General features: G+C 33.1%; 2 protein-coding genes across 4 annotated transcripts in view; both read right to left on the bottom strand.

The window, feature by feature from the left end:
• The window catches only part of LOC126926444 (uncharacterized), a 343,177-nt gene extending 340,587 nt beyond the window's left edge, over window positions 1–2,590 (bottom strand). Inside the window, exon 1 of the mRNA XM_050742776.1 lies at window positions 1,947–2,590. Within this exon, the coding sequence (XP_050598733.1) occupies window positions 1,947–2,042 (96 nt within the window). The 5' untranslated portion in view covers window positions 2,043–2,590. The remainder of the gene's footprint in view (window positions 1–1,946) is intronic.
• A 5,905-nt stretch (window positions 2,591–8,495) lies between these two features.
• Window positions 8,496–22,150, bottom strand: LOC126926418 (uncharacterized). Of its 3 annotated transcripts, none has more exons than XM_050742717.1 (3): window positions 21,952–22,150; window positions 10,524–10,579; window positions 8,496–10,457 (listed from the first exon to the last, which is right to left on the bottom strand). In XM_050742717.1, exon 3 carries the CDS (start codon window positions 10,428–10,430, stop codon window positions 8,553–8,555), a length of 1,878 nt encoding a protein of 625 aa, XP_050598674.1. In that variant the 5' UTR covers window positions 10,431–10,457; window positions 10,524–10,579; window positions 21,952–22,150; the 3' UTR covers window positions 8,496–8,552. The 3 variants fall into 3 exon arrangements, with proteins under 3 accessions (XP_050598674.1, XP_050598676.1, XP_050598675.1); XM_050742719.1 differs by having other exon boundaries at window positions 8,496–10,422; XM_050742718.1 differs by having other exon boundaries at window positions 8,496–10,419; window positions 21,952–22,149.
• Window positions 22,151–27,234: the final 5,084 nt, after the last annotated feature.

Genomic DNA, 27,234 nt, shown 5'->3' with positions numbered 1-27,234 from the left:
TCTGACTATGTGTGTAACAAACATGGCGTGGTTTTGAAATCGATGCGTCTTATTTGTCCGTGCCAAGTATCAATTTACTGGCAACGTTCAAAACATCGATGGCTCGATATTTATAACCAGCTACATTCAGGTTGCATGCCAACATTTTTCGGGCGGGGAAGATTTTGAAATACGTCTCGAACTTTAAATTATCTAAATTTTGACACTTTACTGAAGTTTTATAGAATACACGTATAAAAATATATTTTAATTATAGAATTAAACGGCACTTATTATTTATACCTTATAGTCATCAGAGCTACATATAGTAATATATTATAACCGATAATAAAGCTGGCGTTTGTAACTGCCGAACTTTACAGAAATAATTTGTTCCTTGACAAACTTTTCAATTTTTGAATTACAAATCAGATTAAAAAGGATCTAAACCAATAGAAAGAATTCCTATGTTAATACAGTCAATGATATTTAAACATTAAAAGTATGTAGTAGTACATATAATAAATAATAATATATATTACATATTTCTATGTTCTATTAATAGGTAATTTAACGTTATAGTCTGATAATTGTATAAAGTGATAAATATTGCTTATAATTATTAATTCATTATTAATTTATATGCTTCGGTAAAATATACATATTGTTATTATAAATGGATTAAAGTGTCTGAATATTTACGTATAAACTACTCTTAATACCCATACATTGTTTTCAGTTCATTAGTTAATTTAGGCGTACAAAATTTAATGTCTATATACGTATGTATATTTCATTTTATTCTCGCTGTTATATTTTATATAACTATAGCTCTATTCCTCTACTTACGGGGTACGCCATTTTCACACAAATCTCCAGAGGATACGCGAAACATTAAAGAGAGAGAAAATCACAGTATTTTAAAATATATACATTTTAAAATAAATTTAAAATAAAAATATAAAATTGTTTCATGCCCGCTTATATAAAGTATTTCAGTGGACATTTACATTCTCTTTATTGTTTATTATTTTAAACAGCTTTAGCTCTAATTAACCTTAATTCCATCACAACTTTTCTGATTCTCAGATCAGAACTAGCTTCAATTTCATCACAACCTTTATCGGATTTTCCAGATTTATAAAAATAGAAGAAGTCAAGAAATCTGAAGAAAAATTATTTTTTGCGTACTCTAAAAAAAATTAATTTATCGAATTATCTTTCATAAAGTTAAATTTCATTGTACTTAAGAAATGTTTGATAATTCGCAAAACCAAAAGTGTCAAAAGTGTTAAACTAATAATTTAGTAGTAATTAAAAATGTATAGCTTCAGGTCGAATTAAAATGCAATACACAGAAATATTCCTATATGTATAATGCAATAATAATTTACTCGAATTGAAATAATAGTAATGGATATATTAAGAATAACCTAACAATAATAATTAGTCTATTACATAGGTACACATCTATGCAGTACTGACAATTATGCTATTATATCTGATAAAAATGTCTCTAACCATATTAAATTCCTACTTTAAAATATTTATTAAAGAAATTATTTTAATTGAAAGAAATAACTATATATTATAATATATTAATTATAACATTCCTCAAAAAACGTAACATTAAATTAAATACCACAGTACTTTACAAACTTTACAGTTTATTCACACCGTGATATAACGCGACTGGATCTGAATAGTTATCAATGACAACACTACAAAGGTTTGTCGCCACGAGCCTGAGTTAACGCATCTATGTCCGAACAAACGATGCTAAAATACGCGTGACATTAAACAACGTAAAACCAACGTCAAACGATATACGTAAGTATACGCGTGATAAACGCAAAACAAATAAATCTAACTGTAGTATATATATTAACGTAGTAGATATTCACAGTTAAGTTACGTTCAAAAGATCATTAATTTGCGTTAGTGAAACGGTCGATGAATAGACTTACCCTAGAGATACGGAGGGGTTGATGCAGGTCATGTCCACCATGCATACGAAATCCCCACGGAGAGCCTCCAACAAGGGTGACTTCTCTTGCACTCATCCCGCCTCTCTTATCACTCTCCAACAACCACTCACTCGCGTTTCAATCCGAACGCGAGACGCAGCTACGTTGTTTGCTGATACAGACGCCACGCCGTCTCGTTTTACTCGTCTCGAGTTGACCAACGAGGTCGTAGTTCGCGCTCCGCGGCGCAAAATCGTTGATCGCGCGTAAATTCGTCTTGTCAACGCTCACATTTCTCGAATAACGCCTCGCGAAATTTGCCTGCTATCATTTATTATCAACGTTTACTCGAATGGTAGTCAGTACTCCTTAATCAGCGACATTACCGACCATACATCATCTTTCAACGAATGAACGACGAAAAGATTACGAACGAAAGTTCATGGACGACGAATCATACAAATTATTAGTGTTATTGATAAAACAAAGAATAAATTTAATGATTCACGATGTTCTCGGTTGTCAAATTACGAACACGAATATATAGTTACTGATGACAAGAAAATTGGAACGAACAAAGACACGAACTACACTCGTCGATGGTTCGCGGAATACTGACGTGACGGCGCATTCCCCCTCCCTATAATCGTCGACGCGCCACCCTCACTTGCCATCCTATGAAACTCAAGCCACCCGGCGAACACGCGTGCCCTCTCCTACAGCAGCTACGATCAACATTTTTTAACTTACGATTCGAATGAACCACTTGTAGCTAATATTATACATATAGAGTAGACGCATTACTATTCGATCGTATTATTTAAAGGTCGCAAGAGAAAAACTTGATAAATATATTTTCAGCAATATTTTTATTTTAATATCACTTTATAATAAAAACTTATTTGAAAATTGGATGAACATCTTAGATATAAAGATATACGTCTTTTAAACAAGGACATATTTTATAAACCGAAGATATAACTATAAAAAAGTAATACTTTAATATTATAACAAGTACAACCTCGAAATAGGCAACATAGAGTCGAGATCGACTGGTTGCTTAATAGGAATCATATGTGCTACTCGGCTTGACTTTGTTTTCGAACGCAATAAGAAAGAACACGCAGAACGAGCGACAGGTTGGAGATAGCGGTGAAACAAAAAATGATTGGCCGAGGAGCATATAACACTTCAGAGTCGCCAATGCTAGAGTGAGAAGGCATTATACATATTCTATTCGTCTTCCACTAAACGATGTTATTGTTCATTCGATCGCAAAAATTGATTGCTTCTGGCTTTCGCAGACCCCTTACTCATATTTGAAACTCTCACTTTGTCGAGTTGTATAAGAAATAAGGAAGAGGGAATAGTGAACTGCTTATTTCGAGTCAGAAACCAGTTGTTTATTATTTATTATACGAGCCAAAACTGTAATACATAATTTTGAAATTACAAGAAGATAGAAAAATGCGTTTAGCTTTAAAATTAAATAGTAAACATTTTTGGTAACAACTTTGGGATTGTATGACAATGAATACAAATGGATACACAATTTGAATGACAAATACAATGAATACACAATGAATACAATTTGGGAAGTAATTAATATATCGTTCTTGAAAATCGATTAAATTCCTACAATTACAAAATCAATGCTATAGGTTTCTAAGCAACCATCAGTAAAAGACAATGTAAACTGATATAATCTGCCATCTTCATCCTTTTAATTAAAATTTGTCGCTTTGTTTAACGATTTATAATCGCCAAATATATTTTGTAAAATTTGTAAAAAAATCTTATACAATAATTAAAGTCTTTCAATCCTTTGTCATCAGCTTGTAGGATCAACTTATATTATAAATTATTAAACGATATTATTTTACTTATAAGTATCCTCAACATTAATTTGCACTTGAACAATACTTTGATGTTAAACTGTTTACTTCCGCTTTAATACTAAAACATAACATTTAACTAAAATAAAATAAAAAGGTCGACTGTTGATTTTCGATATACATAAAGGTTCTGCTAATAATAATAGATATTTATTCGAATAAAATAAAAAGTTATATAAAAAAGGAATAATATTAATTCAATATATTTTATAGAATGTCAAAAAACTATGTTTATCCTTTCGTTACTTACAATACAATACTAGTGAAAAAGTATAATTCTGATTGAAAACAATTATCAATGAAAATCTTCTTCTTGTAATAACATTTCAGACATATTTCACTTTGTTTGTGAAATAAATTTAGGTATATAATATATAAATAATATTTTGTAAAATGTTAAAAAGAGCTTTTTTAACATATTTCACAAAATTATGGAATAAACAAATATAATCAACATTTATGACAAAAGCATAAATTCAAGTATATATAAATATATATTTATTGTAACTATACAGTAGCAGACAAAAGTTTAAGACGATTAGTTGGAAACCGTATTACAAACATCTTATACGCGTATTATTCTTCTATTCGGTTCGTCTCTTTGGAATAACATAGCTGTATGTTTGACCTTCATAACCTCAAACCGCCAGTTAAATACAAACAATGTAGGAGTTACAACAGTTAGTTACCGCTTAGCACTTGTAAACAGTGGACATTAGTTTAAGACGATCTGTGTAAAACGTGAATGATATTTTTTTTTCCTAGAATGTCAAAATCATTGTTTAGTGTAGCTTTTATTGCTTAAAATTCATTTAGGTAGGAACAGACTATGGGGAAATAAAAAAATTTACTTGAGAACGAAAAGAAAGAAATCGTAAGGCTATGAAATCAAACTAAAACCTTCACCGAAATAGCAAATATAGTGAACAGATCAGAAATGGCTTGTAAGCAAGCTTGGTATAAATTTTTAAAGGCAGGCATGTATTGCGATCAACCGAAAAACAGGAGACCACGGAAACGCAACGCCGAAAATGGATGGCCGGATTCATCGATTGAGCGAAAAGGATCGTTTTCGTAGTGCACATAATATTGCTGCGGAGATAAACTATAAAAATGATACACAAATTAGCGCTAGAACTGTTAGGAGAAGATTAGAAGATTTTAACTTAAGAGGATGAAAACCCCGAAAGAAACCACTGTTGAGTTCTAGGAATCGAAAAAGACGACTTGCATTTGCTGAAGCTCATAAGCATCGGACATGTGAAGATTGGCAAAAGGTATTGTTTTCAGGCGAATTGAAATTCAATCGTGTCTCTTCCGACGGGATACGGTATGTTAGACGTCGAATTGGCGAAAGTCCGAAAACACAATGCGTTTTAAAAACTCTTAAACATGGTGGTGGGAACGTTATGGGGTGGGCGTGTCTTTCTTGAGGCGGTCCTGGTCCGATATATCGTATTGATGGAATTGTGGCGGCACTCAACCACGGAACTTTCCAACGGCTACGGGACACAAGGCGCTATAACTACAAAGCGTAAGGCCGACATACCTAATGTACCATCGATATCCCTACGGTTCCTTCGCCGAATATTCGGAAGAATGCATACGCGGCAACCGTCGCGGCATCTAATAAACGCGTGCGTAGTGCGAATATGGAGGGGCAACAAAGAAAAGAATCCGTTTGGTTTCGAACAAAAGATTCAGTCCGTCCCGAGCTGCGAAGTGCGAAAGGTTTAGCGTCATAGCGAAGCAAACACAATTCGAGATACGTGATTATTAACTCTTGATTGTTAATCGATTGTTAATTGTTGATCGTGAATTGTTGACTGTTGAGTGTTAATGGTTTAATAAACCTTTTTTGTTAAACATCAAGAGTATTTTTTGTGGGCACCTTCACCAACAACCACCTCAGAAGTATGGACCGTTTTCAGTACATGGACATACTCAAGAACACAATGTTTGTTGAGGAAAATATTAGGTTGGTATGATCACTAGTTGCTACATGCAAAGTTGGTGCGACTTCTAACGACGCTCTTTTGTTTTTGGCGTCTGCCACGAGTTAATTATCTGAGTATATCCAGTGTGTTCATATGGCTGTACACGGTGGTGAAATACAGAATACAAAAACTGAATCTGTGTGAATCAATTAAATATCGAACTCCAAAACCTATTTAATAACAATGTTGCCTTTTGCACGCAACAATATGCGTGATGATTTTCTTTTTCAAAATGATAATGATCCGAAGCACACGGCTCGGGTTGTGAAGCAGTGTTTTGAAGAAGAAAATATTACCGTGTTGCCATGTCCGTCGCAATCACCAGACATTAATCCAATCCAGAATTTGTGGAACATCATTTAAAAAAAAAAAAAAAAAAAAAAAAAAAAACCCACACAGTACAAGGTTATAAACCGAAAAATTTAAATGAACTTCACAATTGAAACAGCTTGGAGTAATATTACGGTAGATCAATATAAAAAATTAATAGATACTATGCCAAGAAGATGTACCGAAGTGATAAGAAATAACGGATATTGGACAAAATATCGAATTTAAACAAAAATTGTGTATATTTTCTTACCAAAAATTAATATTTTTTGTGTAGTTTTAAACTTTTGACCGACGAAATATACAGCTTTCGTTGCTTTTTTATAACTTAGCTACTGAGCAAAATATCAAAATGAAATTATTTTTGTAAGTGTACGAACAAATGTCTAATTAGTCAAAAGTAGGACACTGTATTTATATTTTCTATGGAAAGTAAATCAATTATTTATTTTTTCCATTTCGTCTTAATCTTTTGTTCGCTACTGTATGTTACGACAATTTTTTTTTTATTACTTTTCTTTTACAGCTTTTTAGATCTCTCCTACCATCCCTTAAATTCCACTTTGTAAAAAAATAATTCAAGTTAAGTCAAATAAGTCCTAAAGTTCCTCAATTTTTAACCCTTTGCACTCGGCGGCCATTTTGGTCGGGCGTAGCAATAACTCAAGGTAAATTTCCGTATATGTGACGAGTGTCTTGTAGGTGGGTGGTTAAGTGACCTTTCGTTCTTTTATATTTTAATATATGAATTAATTCAACAAATTTCCAAATCCATTTTTTTGAGCTTCTAAATTTACAAGACTATAATACTTCTGTCACGATCGTCAAATCTGAATTAACGTCGGACACGTTACTATAACCATGGTTTTGGAAGAATTTGAACATAAATATTTCATCCTCGTTTTAAAGCGTAACATTTCACACTTCATAACAAACAATATAAAGAGCTAAAGAATCTATTTACTAACCAGTACTGCGCTCTTATCAATTGGAGAGGTCAAAATTTAACGGGAAATAGCCTCTCGAGTGCAAAGGGTTAATCTGGAATGTGATGCAACTGCAAAAAGCTACTTTAAATTTTGTAAAACAAAAAATTGCTTATTAGTTAAGAAAATATTAAAATATTTATTGTTTATAAATAAAATAACAAACAAGTATAAAGAGTTTGATAGAACAAACATAGACTAAGGCTAATTAAATAACAGAGATTAATACGTAGAATTTTTTGTTGTTTTACTATCTTTTTAAAACTATAATAAGATTTAAGTATGCTGTTTAATTTGATTTTATCAGAGAGGTAAAAAATAGAATATTTATAAAAATGTACTAATTAAAATGAACTGTTTCAATTAATTTTCAGGATCTTTTTATCCCTTAACAAATTCAACAAAAAGCAGCTGTAAATTGCAGTAACAGACATTATATAACAAACATTTATATCTAAAAGATCATAGAATCACATAAAGCATATAATTATCAACAATTGTCTATAAGTATAATTTTTTATAATATACGTAATACAAATAAAATTTTTGGACCATAAGATTTTGTTTCCCTAACTTACAACAAAGAAATAAAGGAAACGTATGACAAAACATAAATTTAACACGTTGACGCCGGCGTGTACCATCGGTAGGTCACACGTGTCTGTCCCGTGACACATGTACATATTGCACAAAATAAGTTTATATTATTTTATCTCGACATTATAACACACCTGTGATTTTTGGAAGTAGCTAGCATACATGCTGACCTTTTGTCAGTCCATTTTAAAAATTTAAACGAAAAAACGAAAAGAGTACAAAATTAGAGTCCCATCAGCTTTACTTAACATTTATAGATATATGCAAATTGATATTGCCAAACTATAGTATATCAATGTGTTAGTTGAAGTCCACGGAATTCATTGAACCCAACAGGAATCGTATAGCTTTTGTAATTTTACTATAAATTGGGGTCAAAGTAGAAAAATTGTCAGTCTAATCCGACGCTGCGCCGCCCCACGAAGCAGACCGTGCATTCGAGCGCCGCCTCACAGAGAAAATTATAAATATTGGTGCCGGCGTCAATTCTACATGTTATGAATGTCACTCAAGAAGCATCAATTTGAAGACTTAACATAATTATTAAATTGCGGATGTTTATGTAAATTTAAATTTTTAAGAACATAGACACAGAACTGGAATCTTGCGCATAATTAATTCTTGCATCTATAACCCATTTGCATCATGGCACTACTTAAAGGGTCATTTGAAGGCATCAGCGGCGTTCAACTGCGTAACATTAATTTTCAACCGCTTAAACTATATATATATAGACTCTTATGAAAATATATCAAAATAAAATATAAAAGTATGAATTTTCTTTAATATTCGCACATAGACTTATTCTTGGAAATTATTTTTTCTATTACGAACCCACTTATTGTAATTTTTACGTAAGTAACGTAATGCATTTGATTCTTTGTTCTCTTGCTGTTTCTCCTTCTTCCTTTTCTTTTCCTTATTGTAATAGTTGTTCAAATCGTCAGCAGGTACTTTGCCCATTGTACGAAGTATCACTTGTGGATTTTCTTTCACAAATTCTGTAATTTCCATGTATTGTGTCTCCACTTTTTTGTTGGGCTTCTCGTATTCACTGCGTTCAATGCGGATAAATTTTTTCCGGCTTGTCTCAAATTTATGTATATCATTCATAGTCGTCCATTCGATATTATCTAGATACTCGCTGTTTGTATTTTTAACAATATATGGATAAATTTCACATTTGTCCAAGTGACAACGATAATAGTATTTTTCACTGTCTTTATTTGGTACAAGAGTTTCCATATACTCCGTCATCAAATATCCTGCCAGATCTCGTTCATCATGAATTTTATGAATATCGATATCGTGGCGTACAGAACAAAGACCAATGTATAAGAAGTTGGCATATACACACTTGCAACTAAGCTCTATTTGCGCTTCGTCAATCGTTCGTCCTATAGTAGCATGGTATGTCAGCGTATATGGACGTAAAGGAAATTGCTGTATATCACTTTTATCATATATCACACCGTTTTTGTATAACCAATTACGATAATCTGGTGAAGTCTGATAATAATTAAGCTTGACCCGTTTAATTATTTCAACGCGATTTTTATCTTTTACAAATCTGATTATCAAACTCTTAATTTCGTTGTTTTCAAACAGTATATCCTCCAAGTGAACAACATGATGGACACCTTTTTCGGTAATGTATATATATTTGTATCCTTTTACTAACAGCAAGGGAAAAAATTTATATTCACTTGTATCGGGAGGAAGCTTGGTTGTATTTAATTCATAACAAAATGGTACTTCATAATACGTTGTGCCAGTTGACTTCAGATATTTAATGAAGCGACGTAAACGTCTTGTAATGTTGCGATGAGTTTGAGCAATGTAAATAGTATCAAAACGTTCTTCAACGAGATATTTCGGTCGAAACTGAGTGTATAAATGGTAACGTAGTTTATAATTCAACGGAACGTTCCCAGTAGGTTGTACTTGCTGCAGAAGTTTATAAAAATTTGCTACTTTCGCTTCAAACAAGGTGTCACGTATTCGCATGTTTTTACTTAAATTAATTATTGACGAGAAGCTTTCTTCCTTCAATATCTGAATAATATAATAATTACTTTCCATATGCAATGCACATTTATTGATAGAATGTAATTGCATAGCATCCCCAACAAAAAGTAAGTGCAGATTATGTTTAAGGAATAGTATGTATAATAGAAGCAACATGGCCGGTGAGGGTATAGTATATATGTCTAAAATAAGAACGGGTCTGTCTTCAACAACGACAAACTTTCTAGAGTACACGATTAATTTATAAAGTTCTCGAATCTTATCATCACTGAACGTTTGAAACATTTGAATTGCTTTATGATACTGTAGTTTGAAATGACGCATACAGAAAGATGCATACGTGTACGTCTGTATATTCTTCAACAAAATTTCACTTGCCTGGTCTTTCCGGAATATAAGAATTTTTACTTTTCTCCCGCAGTTTACAGCCAAAGTGCAGAGAAGAAACGTTTTACCAGTTCCGCTTGGAACATCGATCGTGATAATCGACTTCTGTTTTTCATTTAATAATTTGCATATATTATCGTACGTTTGCTTCTGGCCTTCGTTTAGTTTATTGATATCTAGCTCCGTCTCTTCTCCAATACACAATGAACCGAATTGTTCTTCCAACTCTTGCGCCGCAGCGTCACTCATTTTGCTACTTCCCATTTGGATGTCGGTAAAAGAGATATTTCTCTATTAATATATACTTCATAAAATTACAATGTTTAAGATAAACGTTTGAAGAAGAATCTTTCTTACCCTTCTAAATAATTTTATCCACTGTGTTGTTTTCCTTCTTCGGATGTTTAAAACATCTGCAAGTATAACACAATTGTTAGATCAAAATCTAAAGTGATATTAACACTTTACCGACCGATAGCCTGTTAATCGGCTTTTTGTCAATCTTTTTCATTATTTGAGCAGTAATTTGTTATTTAGTATTAAGGTACCTTGTTCAATTGCGTCAGTTGCGTTGCTTTGTAAACTCCCACAGTTTTATACCAATTTGAAAAACGTATCGGTCGCGATAAACAAAAAGAATGGTATTGGAGAGTCTAAAGCGAAACAGAGCTGGCGCCAGGGAGAATCTGCGCCTGAGATGCCGGTCGGACATGCGTATGCTGTTGAATCGCTAGCGGTCGGTAAAGTATTAAGTATCGAATATACAGATACTTTTATCCCTCGTATCTAAACCATTATAGATTGCCTTCTCGCATGCTTTTTATTTTCTTAATCTTTTCTCTTCGTTACACACTAACATTATAGCAACTATTCAGTACCGATAATAAATTAAGCGATAATTTAATATTTTTGGATATAAAATGTCAATAATTATCGGATGAAGGGCAAAATATGAATTATATGAATTGTCGTACGAAATTAAAGGATCATTAAATTTTCAATGAAAAACTGTCGACATTTAAACTATTACAGCTTCGTTAAAAAACTTTACTACAACAACAGTTGTTTTTACCTTATATAACCGGAAAGGAAAATGAAGATACTTCTTCTTTTCGAAAATTTTACAAATTCAAACGCCTTTATGGGCATTGCAACATTTTTTTTTTATGATTGAAACCACTATGTACCTGAAGATCAAATATTTACCTTCCTTCTCTTTACAACGACCTCTTAAAACTTAATGTACGACTTTTCATTGCTGTTTTATCGAACTTTGAATGAAAAGTATGCCGTCAACATTAGAATAACCCAAAGTATACACCACAAAGCCCACACTATAACTGTTATATCTCAAAATTAAAAAATTATAATATAAGAATTAATATCTGCGTTTAAATGATTTTGGTTACAAATAATCATTATAAATGATTATTGATGACAAATTTTTTTGTTGGTTACGAATAATCGTTATCAATGATGAAAATTTTATTTTATTGGTTACCGATAACTATTATCGATGACGCGAATTCTTTTTGCTACCGATAACCTGTTGTTATTTCTATATTCAGAGGTAGGATCACAATAGTTATTACAGTATTGCACCGTTCTGAGCCGTAGAAACCTTTATTACATGGACTAGGGAAAGAAAACAAAGGAGCATCTTAAAACCATCGATCGAGTCTATCGATTGCATCTAGAACAATCTTCTAATTACTGTTTTTGTAACTAATGCATCCGCATGTGGAGGGCGAGCACGAACTCACGTTGTCATTTTCAACATAATCGTTATCGATGACAGGAATTTTTTTTTTATCGATAACCATTATCGATGACGGGAATTTTATTTTGATTACCGCTCACCATTATTATCGACGAAGTATTATCGACAATGTGACACTGAATGCTTTTTCGTATCCGACATTTTGAGGATTACCCAGGTGATACACTAATATCACAAACAAGTATTTCTATTCTTCAACAGTATAGGACGAACTTGTGGAATCATTCTGTCCCTTCCAATTTCGTGAATTTTTAAATATGTTGTAAAGCTTTTTAAACAACTTTCTCCTATATATTGTATAAATAACCATCAGTCGGTCTTAATTTCTGCGACATTTCGCAAAAATATGTCGGTATCACTACAGTGAATTCTGCTTATAGTTGTGCGCCTATAACAGCGTATGCGCCCAATAACTAACACTGACGCAGTATGTGTGTTTTGGGCAACTTCAGGCGGCGTATTTCCAAGTATTGGTTGTTGGGCGCATACGCTGCCTTAGATGCATAACTATAGACAGAAATACATTGTATCTTGTATCCGCAGTTTTTTGTATCTCAGAAACTAAACGAGTGGTCCGTTATATGTACAAAAGAAGTTGTCCAAATATTAATTTGTATAATATATTCGGAAATCGGAGAGGACGGAACTCCTCTACGAATTTTGCAAAATTTGTATCATTTATAATGGTTATTCGTAATTAGCACAGTTAAATATAATCTTCTTTAATCATTTTACTTTTTGAGAAATTTCTTTAAGTTTTAGTGGTGCCTTCTATTTAAATACAAATTAATTTCTATTTAATAATTTCTCACAAAAATATCGAAAAAAAGAAATAATTATTATTTCGCGGCTATAGCACAAGGAGCTCGCATAATCGAATTTGCACGTGTCGTGTGCGTGCGTTTATTGTTTAGTTCCTAGACTTCGCAATTATCGTCAAGTCTTCCGCAATACTAAGAAATCATAAGGCAACGATATTATTTACAATCGCATCAATTTCTATATATAAAAAAATAATAAAAAAAATATGTAGGTTATTAGCGACTTACAATTAGTTAAAATTATAAATTGAGATTTGTAATTTGCAATTTGCAATTTGCAATTTTTTGGAAAAAATTGCTTTATTTATTAAGTTTTACATAATTATCAGAACCAAATACATTAAAGTGATTAGACGTAGTATAGTATCTATGCAGAAAAATTGTTGATCTGAACGTGTATTTCCGATGATATTTTAGATCGCTAAAGCCGAAAATGAGCGTCTTTTTCCACTGCAATGAACGGTTTTGAAAATTCGAGCTTATGAACATTTGACAAAGGTCTTAAATGTAGAAATCTGCGAAAGGTCGTGAACATACAGAACGCTAAGCGTTACTGGGCAAAACAAATCCAATGCTTTTCTCCGTCGCTTGCCGCTCTATGTGTTATCAGGGCCTGACCGGACATCTCACGGTGTAACGACGTACCAGTTGGAAAATAAAACATAACCTAAACCTAATCCAATACTTATGCTCAGGATTTAACCGCATACGCAGTAACCCATACAGTAGGCTAAAAGTATCAAATTTTAGAAAAGGTATCATCAAAATCCATTAGAGCATTGATCAACAGACTAATCGAAATTTTGTATGTCTTATTTCCGCGAAGAACAACTCTCATTTTCGGCTTCACAAACCTCACGAACCCTTAATAAGTATTATTTTATTCAATTATTTTGCTGCTTGGATACTGTACTAGAGCTAAGTGATTTGTTAGAAAGGAATTATAATAGTATGCTTTAAACCGTATATTCTCTAACAGTAATCGAGATATTTTAACACTCTTAAGCATATTTATAGTATTGACATTTAACTTTTACAATTATCCTTATTTGAGATATAACTCAAGAAACTTACTGCTATAATATATATACTATATTTACATATACAGGGAGGGACGATAATCGTTGTACAATCGGGCAGGGTGTGATTCGACGTGCAAAAATAACAACAGATTTGGTATTGTAGTATCGTGGACAAAAGGCCTAAGATATCGGCCGAACCGTATACAATGTTGCGAGAACCGCGGTGTCGTTGGGTACAACAATGTATCGTCGATCTTTTCAACTGAACAGTTTCGTCGAAAAGGCCTACGTGACCCTGGCCACGAGCGTTTTCGGGACACGTGCGCTATAGGGCGGGCAAAAAAACAAAAGAGACGCTAAAGACAATGTTAGTTAAGACGCAGGCGAGAACGAATGCAAAAGGCGTGCAGTATGGGTTGAGAATCGAGAGCGTGCGAGTGCGGATGCCGAAGACGAGAGTTATAGAGAGTGATTTGAGCGGAATAAGACTTTTGTGTTTTAGTTCAAGTTGAACATTTATCGTTCTCTGTCCAATTAATCCTTGTTATTTTTATTTATCTTAATAAATAGTATTAGGAGAATTTTACAAACCTAAATTATCCTAATCCCATCCTTTTCCGATACTACAGTATAATATGTTATCATTTGAAACTTCGTTATCAAAAAAATCGACTTTGAAGATTTAACAAATATATTTAAATTTGGCTAATTCTGGACTGCACATGAGTCAGTAGTCGACAGAGGTTTAAACTATATTTGAAAATAAGTCAAAAATGCACAATAAAAGTTGTTCACGAAATAATCGAATTTCGAGAAAAATAAATTTCAAAGTATATCATGTATGTGTACAAAACCAGTTCGTGATTAAACATGTTTAAACTTTTTTTTTTTTTTTTTTTTTTTTTTTTTTTTTTTTTTTTTTTTTTTTTTTTTTTTTTTTTTTTTTTAACGAGGTCTCAAAGAGGTTTCTGAGAAGCCAGAAACGAAGCGTCATATGAAACAATTTTATTCTATATTTATGACTTATTTTTCACGTAGAATCACTCTGCTTCACCCTGTATGTACCTACAATGGTAAACAACAAAGTGTATACTACATTTTCTTACTACATTTTCTTAGCACTTTAATTCGAAAAAAACAATCTTTCCTTCCGTAATATTAAGATTGAACCTGAACTTGAAATTCTTTAACTCTTTGAGTGCTGACTACTCGCGGCCTATGTCGTCCGTACCGACGGCGCGCGTCTAGCGCTGACAATCGCTGTGGACGGAATACTTTTTCGTTAGACCGAACTCTGTTGATTGACTATTCAAAGCGCAAATCGTAATAAGTTATAGTAATTCTTTTGCACGAGATTAAATGATTCAAGAGCGTTATTTTTTAGTTATTGTTAATTATTTATTATAAACATTGAAATTTACAGTTAACTAGAATTTGGGTAATAAACTAGAAAACAATAAACTAGAAAACTAAATTTAGTAAATATAACACAAGTTAATAATTTAGTTGCGTGTGAAAAATTCAGTGCTTGAGGAAACTAAAAAAGCCAGATGTAGAGTTTTCTTACAAGTGGTGACCTCTTCAACAATAACGAGGCACTATTGGCATTTGTTTACTGCCGTAAGGAATGCATTTATATTTATTTCACACAAACGTAATAGTATTACTTCTGCGTAGGTGTTCGGAAAAATTGAAAAACCCATATATGCGTCCTTAGCCCATGCCGGGCACTTACAGAAAGCGCATATATGTGTCCTTAGTCCACACCGATAGCTTTCGCCAGACACCTATATGCGCCCACAGCACTCAAAGGGTTAATATCTCTCATTACAATAATTAAGAGAACAAACAATATTATCTTGGAAAGACTATTTTTATATAAATAAGAAAATTTATTGTGCATGCAGTAGTCGTAGTGCGTGTGTTGTGCAAGTAGTGAGTGTTGTATGTAGTGTAGCAATATTATACGTTTTTTATTATTTATGTCACCATATTTATTACAAAATGTTACATACATTTGGAGAACTTTCGGACATGCATTTTTGTTACGATGCGACGGACGGCAATAGCACAAGAGCGCAACGTTTATACGACGAAAAATACAATGGGACTATGCCCAGCGCAAAGATATTTCGCAAAATAGACCAGCGATTGCAGGGTACCGGTAAACCTGACGGACGAATTCAGCGCGACAATGTGGGAGATAGAATGCTGCACCATATTCAAGAAAATCCCGGGTTAAGTACGACGATTATTGCTGCTGAAGAACATTATTGTATTGAAGAAAGAAAATCTACACCCGTATAGGTTTCAGAAAGTTCAGGAGTTAAAAATAAAAGATTTTCTCACAAGAAGAAATTTTTGCAAATGGATGAGTTGGAAAATCCAACGCAAATCCTATTTCCCCGTGAGCATATTATTTACTGATGAGGCAATATTTAATAACTGTGAAATAACAAACATAATTTTTTTTTATTGTTAAGTTTATACTTTGCAATTTATGCAGCTGGACATTTGGTAAATATAACAAATATATGTAAGGAATATTTCTGGGCACGTAAAAATCCACATGTACTAAGAGATGATTCATGCAAGATGGTGCACCATCGCATTCCACCAACGCAGTGTAAGAGCGTTTAGCCCCTCCTCTCCTCCCAGTCCATCCCCTCCCATCCCCTCCCTAATAGGCTAGCGAACTGTCCTGTTTTTGCGTCCACGCTTTCAGGATATAAATTAAAATATCGCACATAAGCACAGCGCAACAGCGGCCTAAATTTAAGTTACAATAATAATCTTAAAAAAAGAAAAAAAATGTAATAATGCATGGCTACGTCGTACCGTCGCATATCGGTACTTTTGCCTGTATCACCTTACAATTAGAATTCAGCGTTTATTCTGGAAAAAAAATCATGTAAAAAAAAAATATGTAAAAAACTTGGAATTAATAAACAAAGATAAAAAAAGAAAAATGTGTAAGAGCGTTTGACCAGCTGTTTTGAAAACAGGTGGGTCGATGGAACAGGACCTGTGCTTTAGCCTACTCGGTCCCCAGATTTAAATCCCCTCGACTTTTACTTCTGAGTACACATGATAACACAATACGGCAAAATTTTGAGAGAAAAGTTAGGCTCTGTTTACAAGGAAACGGAGGACATATCGAACATTTATTGTAATTTCATGTATTTTTTCTGGACACTCGCGGTCGAGGCAATCGTAACGCGTGTGTGATTTTGTTGTGGACCGTTGCGGACGGGAGAATCGCAGTACTCTCTCTACGACTTGTAGGAGGTAAACTGCTGCTTGGGTATCGTCCGGATTGAGGATGACAGTGCGCCCCGCTGAATTGGCTGACCTTTCGTTAATGTAAAGAGGTTCGATCGTGTGCATGGGTATAAAACGATAACAAAAGCAATTTGGATGTACGAAATACGATTATGAGGAACAGCAGCAATGAGCCACATAAATAAACTAGAGTCACTACAATCGAAAATATTCAGAACAATAGTTAACGCCCCATGGTATGTCATAAACGAGGATTTACTTAAAGACTTAAAAATACCAATAGTCAAGGAAGAAATTGGCAGATACGCAAAAAAATACAAGGAAAAAATAGCAACGCATGCAAACAAGCAGGCTGCTGAAACAAGCAAAACCCATATAAAAAGAAGACTAAGAAGAAGGCATGCCACTAATCTCGCTAGAGAGATAGATAGATAAACTGGAAGATGGTATCCCGCTAGGGATAGTCACCACATATTATTTAACAATAAAGTTAGAAAAATTTACCAAATGTCCAGCTGGACGAATTGTAAAGCACAAATTAAAAAAAAAAAAAAAAAAAAAAAAAAAACTTTGACTTTCGTCCACGATTGTACAAGGAGTAACCTAATATATTCACAGCCGTAAAATCGTGGAAGCCCGCTAACCTGTGCGTTAGCAAGAGAACGTAGTATACGACACTCTCAAGTGGCTTCGCTATCTCTTTCTAGAAACGAGGATGACGAAATCCAAGCAATGGCTGCGAGCGCGTTCACTCCATTGCCTTCGCGGATGACCTAATCATCTACGTAACAGACTGCAGAACCAAAACGATAAGAACAGAAGAACTGCAAGAACTCTTTAATAAAATCAGCGATTACTATTATATATGGAAACTAAAAATCAATGCAAGCAAATGCGAAACCATTCTATTCAGACCCATGACAAGCAAAATCGGCCCAACAGAAAGGGAACACTGCAAAAAATTCCACCTAAAAGAAAAAGCAAACGAAGAGAACCTCATACCACACAAAAATTGCGTAAAATACCTAGGAGTAAATATAAATGAAAAACTAAACTATAAGCAACACATCGAAATCCAACTCTCCAAAGCCAGTAAAGCATTCTGGAATACAAAAAGACTGTTTTACTCCAGACATCTCGATAGCAAAGTAAAAATCATGTGCTACCAAACGCTAATAAGACCTATTATAACCAACGGCTGTCCAATATGGTACAACATACCAGCTTCACTAATGGAAAAAATTCGTATATTCGAAAGAAAATGCATCAGAGCTGGCCTGAGCATTTACAGATCAGAACACAGCGGATACAAAAAATATGTAAAAAACAAAAAAATATACGACTTAGCCAACATCCACCGCATCGACTGTCACATCCTAAAACTAATAAGAAATCACTTTGCGCAAGCTGCGAAGATAAAAGAAAATAGCTTAACCTTCGGCTGTTTATTCCCAAACGACGCATACTTCAAAACTACTCTGTTAACAGGCTACATCCCCCCGAAGCCTTTCTACACCTAGACGAAAGAAACTATCTCCAAGACCAAAATAACATCCCTATAATTTACCATATACAAGAGAAAATAGGAATGAAATCTATACAATACGAGGAAAACCTAGATGGTCGTACTGCAGACACTAGGTGGAGATACAACATGGCCCTCCCCCAAAAGGATTCAGAACACAAACACAGAAAAAACACAAAAAAATATTGGTGGATACGGAACCCATAACAAAAACAACAAGATAAAGAGCCACAGAACGGCAACGCTCACCGAATAAAAATGTAAATACGTAAATAATGTAAATATGTAAATAAATATTATACTAATTCCACAGAACACCCCTCCCCTCCCCTCCCAGTTCACCCTCTCCCATCGCCTCCCTAATAGGCTAGCGAACTGTCCTGTTTTTGCGTCCAGGCTTTCAGGATATAAATTAAAATATCGCACATAAGCACAGCGCAACAGCGGCCTAAATTTAAGTTACAATAATAATCTTAAAAAAAGAAAAAAAATGTAATAATGCATGGCTATGTTGTACCGTCGCGTATCGGTACTTTTGCCTGTACCACCCTACAATCAGAATTCAGCGTTTATTCTGGAAAAAATCATGTAAAAAAAAATATGTAAAAAACCTGGAATTAATAAACAAAGATTTAAAAAAAAAAAAAAAAAAGAAAAATGGCTGCGAGCGTTCGAAGCTTCACGTTTTCGCGCAAACGTAAGATGTCAGAGCCCGCTAGCTCACACACCATATGAATTTAATTGTGTTTAATTTATGGTACACAAGTGTCTTCCCACAGTAACAAAAACCAGGCGGTCGTCCTAAGCGTTCGAACTTGACATTTTCTTACAATAAAAGCTCATTTGCATAAACTTACGCCAATACTAACGCTTAACACTGGAAACTAGCTTTATGATGATATGATGATACGTTGAATAATATCTTAATAGAATAATATCAACTGTTATTTGTAATACTTTCAGCAGAAATTTATCACAAATACCACTTGCTGTTTATCTATCTCTAATTATAAGCTTCCGGATACTTGTGCGATTCATCAATTTCTTTTAATTACTATTATTTAATTTGTATTTCACAATTTTTCCGACTGGACTTTCCATGTGATTCATCGATGATGTGGATTTTTATCAAATGTACTGTAAGCACTATACATATATATACGTACTATGCGATGTATATACATTGTGTCAACCATTTGACGCATGCGCTGTCGTAATCCACAACTATAGGCAAAATTCAATGTTTGACGACGACAGTTTCTCGCGAATATCTCGGAAACTAACCTGCTTTAATCCTTATGTGTATAGGAACAATTTATTCAAAATGTTAAGGTTTACGACATATCCAAAAATCATAAAAATCGAAGTCTAGTCAGTCTTTCTATAGCTTCGGCTAAAATTCGATACTATTATACTATGGTAGCTTATTAAATTCGTTTTGGCAACCTTTTTTTTGCTAATCTAAAAAAATCTAAAGAGATTGTATGACGTGATCCCCTCGCTATCTAAACTTTTAGATTCTAAAGGCAATGCCACCGATCACAGTGCCACGCCATGATAATGCAGTCAGTACATGTGAACTATCATCAATAACTGATATAATAAAGCTTTTATTATCGCAAAGTAGCTATGCATATGTATAAAATAAAAACAATGTAATATGATCTGCTATGTGATTGACGGCACTGTTTCGGATTAACTAAGAGAATCTTTTCTAGAATTATCAATTGATAATCATTTATGGTCTCCATTTACAATTTAGTTGTAAAAGATTTTCAATAGAAAGAAAGAAATTTCATCTCTTAATAGACAACCTCGCATGGTTTCAAATAATCAAACACAGTGTTAGAAACTTTATTTTACTCTAAAGAAATAAACATATAGGTATAAATGATAACATATTTAATTAAGTCTCCCCACTATACATACCTATATTCTAGAGTCACTTTATATATTATATTTCTTTTATTTTTATGTTGTTATTATTATATATCATGTAATCTACAAGTTAAAGCATTTATTATATTGTAAAGATGTTGTCCTTTTTTCCCCCGAATTCACTATTTACATATAAGAAAATCACGTACATATAACAAACTAATAAAATATTTAACTAAATTATTGAACTTGTCGAAAATAGCAGATCTTTCGTTCGTATCATAAATTGAATAATTCACAATTAAATGCATTCATAGAACAAGAACGAGACTGAACTTTTCCTTGGGGAATCTGGTTTTATTAGATCTATTTTATTTAGTTTTGGAAACCACCAGATCAAAAGTAATACATATATGAAATCAAAGGAGAAATTTCATCTGGAAACAGATGCACAATTGAGTTAGGTTTGGACACGTAACAAGTTAAAGTAACATGAAAATTACGCTAAAAGTACTTGATTTAACATTATTTTATTTAATTATTTTTATTATTATTTTATACGTATTTTATTTATTTAATTGTTTATTTTTTTGCTAAATTTTGGACAATTGGTAAATAACTTGATTTAACATATGCATAACTTTTAAACCGATATATCCCTAGACTTAAAACTTGCATTTTTGTATTCCACTAATTGAGAATTAGACAATATAAAAGAAAGTCAATAATTTCTGATCTCCCAAGGTGAAGTTTAACTACAAAAGTTAAGAGAAACAGTATTGTATGTAATTATAAAATGATCGACAACTACATACAAAACGAACGTTCGAATAAGTATAATTTGCACCAAAATTTCAATTCCAACATATTCCACTAAATCAGTCGTGAAATTTAATATGTAAATTGTTTACCGCTTAATCTAATTAAACCACAACTACGCTATAATGCAAGTTGATCTTCGATTCTGATCTAGCATAACCTCTCTGTTAATTCGCGCTGTTGACCGATAGAGATACATTTGTCAAATCGTATATCAGGGATTTCTCCGGGAATGATTTATTGTATCACATAATGCTTTATCAGCAAATCAAGAATTGCCCTATTTGCTGTTATATTTTCATTTCAAAATTAGACAAAAAATAATCATATAATGATGCGATCGATTTAAATATTATTTTAACATTCAATTCATAAAACAAAAAATGTTCATAAGAGTAGATATATGCAGTTGAAGTTATGTATTTGTTCCTAATACTAAAACATTGAGTATAAAAAAAACGCATCAACATTTTTTTCATCACAGTTTCTTTAGCTTTCATTATTTTTTGTAATATTTTGTAACATAGGTTATATAATGAGATCATGAAAAGCAGTTATTATATAAAGACATAAATTTGTATCTCTGCACTTTTAATCACTTCATAATAAGAGAACTTTTGTATGCAGAACAAAATAAAATTAAATATTATCTACTTACCGAACACTATCTTATAAGAATTTTAGTTTTATTCATCCAATTTGAACTTAATTATTTGTAGACACTATTCACATAAAGAAAACGATCAAACAACAGTTTAACATAGGAATGAAAAGACGCAGGAACGACTTGAGGTACGCACTCTACGAAGTTCTGCGGTTGAATGCGGCGTGATCCTCCTCGACAAGAACGTACGCTGACTCAACTTCAAAGCCCTGAACGTGGCATTGCTTTGACGTCCTGGCAAGTCAGATAGTCAGTTTGTCTGTATGTGTTAACTATGTGCATACATACTTCGTTAGTATCAAAAGATAAGAAATTTGTTCCTTTCACAGATCAAATTCTACTATGCAATAGTTAATTCCTTAAAATATGATCCAATAAATTAATTTATTCTTTTAAATCTTCGCGCATATTTTTTCATACATACTAGCTAATCATTACTAAAATGACTAATAAAAAAAATACCATACAAATAAATCTATTCTGATTATACATATTTTTACATATATATATATTTTTTCATGCACACTAGTTGATCATTACTAAAATGACTGATAAAAAGATACCATACAAATAAATTTATTCTGATTATGTTAGGGCATATATATAGATACATGTTTAATACAGGATTATCTACTTAATACAGAACCCGTTCGCACGGAAACGTATGACAATGGCAACAGTCTAACAATTCTCCCACGCTGTCTACTACACAATCATATGTCGTAACTCATCTATGAGCTAGAAATATAGTTATATGTATATCTTATAAACTGCAGAGAGAAAATGGCAGTGCTTACGCTTGTGCTTCTGATTGTATCCGGACTAGTGCTGCACCAGGCGGTCAAGTGCTGAACGTAACACATCATCATTACAAGATTTTATAAAATAAGGGGTCTGCCCCGTTTGGTTGCACGCTAGCATAGATAAGAACTTATTGAGTTCTATTTAATTGTACGGTTCTACGGAAAAATTCATATCTACTTTTCTGTCCGAGATAGACAAATATGAGAATAAAAGAAACGCGCAATAACTAAACTAATTGTAAGTTCGTTAAGAAAGACAAATTAATTGTTTATTATATTCTTTTTGGAAAAGAAAAAAGAATATTCCCTTTCAAATGATTATGGATCAATGGAGCGATGCGGCAATTTTAATATATTCTCCATACACCGTTTAAATTTAATATTAACTTTTGATATTCGGCATATCGATTGTACTAGCATTGATATTTTTTCATCGTCGCATGGAATCACATTTTTTCCTTAGTACGTACTGTTGTTACGAATTCAACTGTTGTAAAATGTTATAAATTTGTCAGTTCCTAAGGAACCAAGTGAGCCGAAGTTGCTAGCTACCAGCTATTAGGTTGCTATAAACGTTGTAAACAAATATCGAATTTCTTATCTTTCATGATGCTTCTCAAATTGTCAAATAGGTTAACATAAACAGCGGGGTGCGCAGGGATCCTCAAATCGAACGATACATGGACAGCAGCTTACCTCGTACAAGTTGTATGGAAAAAATTGACGTTTGAAGACATTTGAAAAAAATCGTAGATTACTTTATACCTATATTATTACATTATTCCTTCCTACTCATTAAAGTCTGCAACAGCATATTGAGAACAACTTCATGGAATTTTCAAGACAGTAAAGTCGAAAATGCAATTTTTTATTTTTAATTTCCATTTTATTTTAGATTTAAAAATCACCCCATACATTTTTTTACACCTGTAGCCGTACGTTGATTCCTCTGTGCGATTATGACCCGGTATTTTCTATCATAGTGTGGCGGCACACGAGCACGGAACTTTCCAACGGCTTCGCGACACAAAGCGCTATACCTTCAAAGCCGACGTGCCTAATGTGCCATCGATATCCCTATGGTTCTTCCGCCGAATATTCGGAAGAATGCACGCACGGCAACCGCCGCGGTACATCTAATAAACGCGTGTGTAGTAGGGATATCGAAGGGCAACTAAGAAAAGAATCCATTTGGTTTCGAACAAAAGAGTCATTCTGTCTCAAACCGCGAAGTGCGAAATGCTTTGTGGTTTATGTTACATAAATAATTGTTATGATAATATGGATTAGTAAAGGTCATTTTAGTGAGATTGCGTTTAAATAATGTATAAAAAACATCTCAGGAATTGATAACATTTTCGTTGTCGTCAAATCATTAAATATTCTAGAACGCAATGTAATACATACGTATATATATACCGTTATTAGTGTAACCGTGTAACTACATATAATGTATAACTAGAAACATATTTTTACCGCAAATTTTTACTGCTTTCCTTTATCACACTCGTCTATGTCTTTATCAATTCTATTAGTTGAATTGAATATAATATCTACACTTATCGCTATAAATGGAATGATGATTTCATATCTCTGCACACTCACGAAGCTTTTTTTTCGCATCTTTGTGAACATTATAAGCCTTTCTTCTTTTTTTTTTTTTTTATTTTGGTAGGGATTTTTCGTAACTTTACGTATTTTTTTTAACTTTACATTGCATTTTTACAAACATCATAACCATTTTTTCAAAATGCTGAGTTTTACAACATATCCAAAAATCATCGAAATCGGAGGGTAATTAGCTTTCTCACGATTTCAACAAAAATAGAAATTAATTTGTTTGTAATTAATTAGAGTTTTTATATCTCCGTGCCTCGTTCTTAATGCCTTAATTGTTTATACCCTATACACATAACCTGATATAACTATACTTCTAGAAATTTCTAACAATAGATGGCGCACGACATGTAGTTGTGCAGTAAGCATACATGATACACTTTTCCCATCCTCTTATGTTTCCCAGTGCGTGAGATGAGAGTTAAATGGATAATTCCATATGCATACAGAATGTTCGGCTACAGATGTAAAAATTCGGAAATTCCATGAGGCGGTTTTTGATGATATGTTGTTGGAAACTTTAATAAATAGGCAGGTACAATGTTTAATCTACGATTTTTCTTACAAAAACGGACGCGCAGGTACGTCGTCAAATATCATAATCTTTTTCTCTAGAATTTGCATGAGGGTGCCCATATATTGTTCGATTTGAGGATTCCTCTATACCCCATTGCTTAGCCTAACCTATTTTCGTTCGTGTAAAGAGGTTTGCTTTCGCACGGGGTATTTCGGCTAATTTTTAATAATCAATAACCAAAAAAGCAAAACCGAAAACGCAATTGTTTTTATTCTTGATTTTCATCTTATTTTAGCATCAATAATCACTTCTTATATTTTTTCCACCTGTAGCCAAATACCGTATACATAAGGTGATTCAGAACTGCATTACACGCTAATAAATACAAGTAAAAAAGGTTATATGGGCATGTGCTGTGTATATTTTAGTTTGCGAGTGGATTTTCGAATTATGAACGATTAAAAAGAATATCCAGGATTTTCGCCTCGTTTTCTTTTTACAAAGTGAGATTAAAATATGAATTCATTAGGGTTCTATTTTTGCGGTCATTTCAAATTTATTACGTATTCAACGCAAGTGAACACTGTATATTACCTGCGAGGATGAATAGATGTGAAACTATTCGAAAAATTTGTATTTTCGTGCGAGTACGCAACTTAATGTTAACGTGATTCCTTAGCTAACTATTTCACAACGACAAGGCCAACTGATTAAAAAACAATGGATTAAGATAATATGAGATAGATAATAGGTAGATTAGATAGATAATGTTAATCGATTAACAAATGATGCAAGAATGCTCAGTCCATATACGTCAGCTGTACGTCGCATGACGACATAGAAAAGGATAGTTGAAGGAACAGCAAAAGTAGAGAAGGATAGCAAGTCGACCATATGACAATCCGACATTAAAAATGTTGAGGTTATTAGATGTATAAAGAGAGAAAACGCGTGGATAAAGTGTAAGGTACAAAATATATATATATTTAATTTAACAGAGAAGTGTAATAATAAGTAGGAATACAATTTGAGCTGGTCCAGATCCGCATGCTAGCAGTGTTACCTTATAACTGAAAAACCTCGAAGCCAACGTCGCCTGTTTACTGTTTATGGTCTGCCTTCATGCTAGTCTTTTGTCTATATGCTGTCGATGGCTTCAGCACTTGAGAAAACTGAAAAGACCAGATGTGGAGTTTTCGTAGAAGTGGTGACCACTTCAACACCCTCCCTAAAACTCTACATCCCTACAAACAATTATATCTTAATATTTGTCTAACTCTTGTCGTAAATATCTGAACCTTGATTTTGTCAATGTCTTCACAAATACACTTGTCAGCTGCTTTTCTCTTTTCCATTCAAATTAATTTATTACTAAAAAAACAAACTACGAGAAGACTAAACAGATCATGTAGTTTTTTTTTTTTTTTTTTTTTTTTTTTTTTAAGTGATAACCACTTCGACAAAAAAAACTAACGTAAAAAAAAAAATTCATAAGTTCGATCAGTAGTGACTGTTTCATGGAAATATATATAAAGTCAACAATGACAAACTTCTAACAAATACAGTTTTTTTAACTTGCGCATGTGGTCTGCAAGCTGGCCTGATAATAAATTGCTAAAGAAAGAGGAATTAACGGAATTGAAAATAGACGACGTTTGACCGTATCATAAAGTCACCCCATTGCTCTTTCTAACATTTTCTAAGAATGGTGAAAACAGTACTTGATTAGTCTAACACGCGATAGAGCAGATATTTTTGCTAAGGAAAGCTTCAGGAGAAATTAGAAAATCGTGTTTTGAGTCTAACATAAAGGCGGAAAAGTGTGGCAATGGCGGCAATGGTACTCAATAACAGTGAGTAACAAGGTAAAGTGTCCGTCAACGTTGAGTACCACTGCCGCCGCCGCGTGTTTTGTTCAGCTGTTTTGCCTTTTTATTAGAATCAAAACATAATTTTCTAGTTTTTTAATGATTTCCTTAGCAAAAATTAGTCAGATTTTCTTCTAATAAACTAAAAAATATAAGCAAACAGTGGTGCGTTTCAGGTGTCATTTTTACTTTGATTGTTATTTAAACATGTTTAAATGTTTATAGTACAATAACAATACATATCATTTTATTCCACAACGTTCACAGAATCTTTTCATCTCAATAGCAACTCGATAGCTGCTACTATAAAAACACAAAACATATCCGAAATTGAAAATTTGTAACTTTTTTCAAAATTAATTTTTTGAAAAATTAAGTTCTGGAGAAAAAACTGCAGATTCGCGTCTAGCTCGCAAAAATTTACAAGAATATCCTATTGAAGGTTGCAAAATTAGATACGTATTGAGCAGTG

The sequence above is a fragment of the Bombus affinis genome, chromosome 18 (genome assembly GCF_024516045.1).
Source record: "Bombus affinis isolate iyBomAffi1 chromosome 18, iyBomAffi1.2, whole genome shotgun sequence".
Lineage (NCBI taxonomy): Eukaryota > Metazoa > Arthropoda > Insecta > Hymenoptera > Apidae > Bombus > Bombus affinis.
This window is presented reverse-complemented; position numbering and strand designations above follow the sequence as displayed.

What these genes read in the sequence shown, in the direction of transcription:
- LOC126926418 (XM_050742717.1), bottom strand. Translation starts at nt 10,430, where the DNA reads ATGGGAAGTAGCAAAATGAGTGACGCTGCGGCGCAAGAGTTGGAAGAA.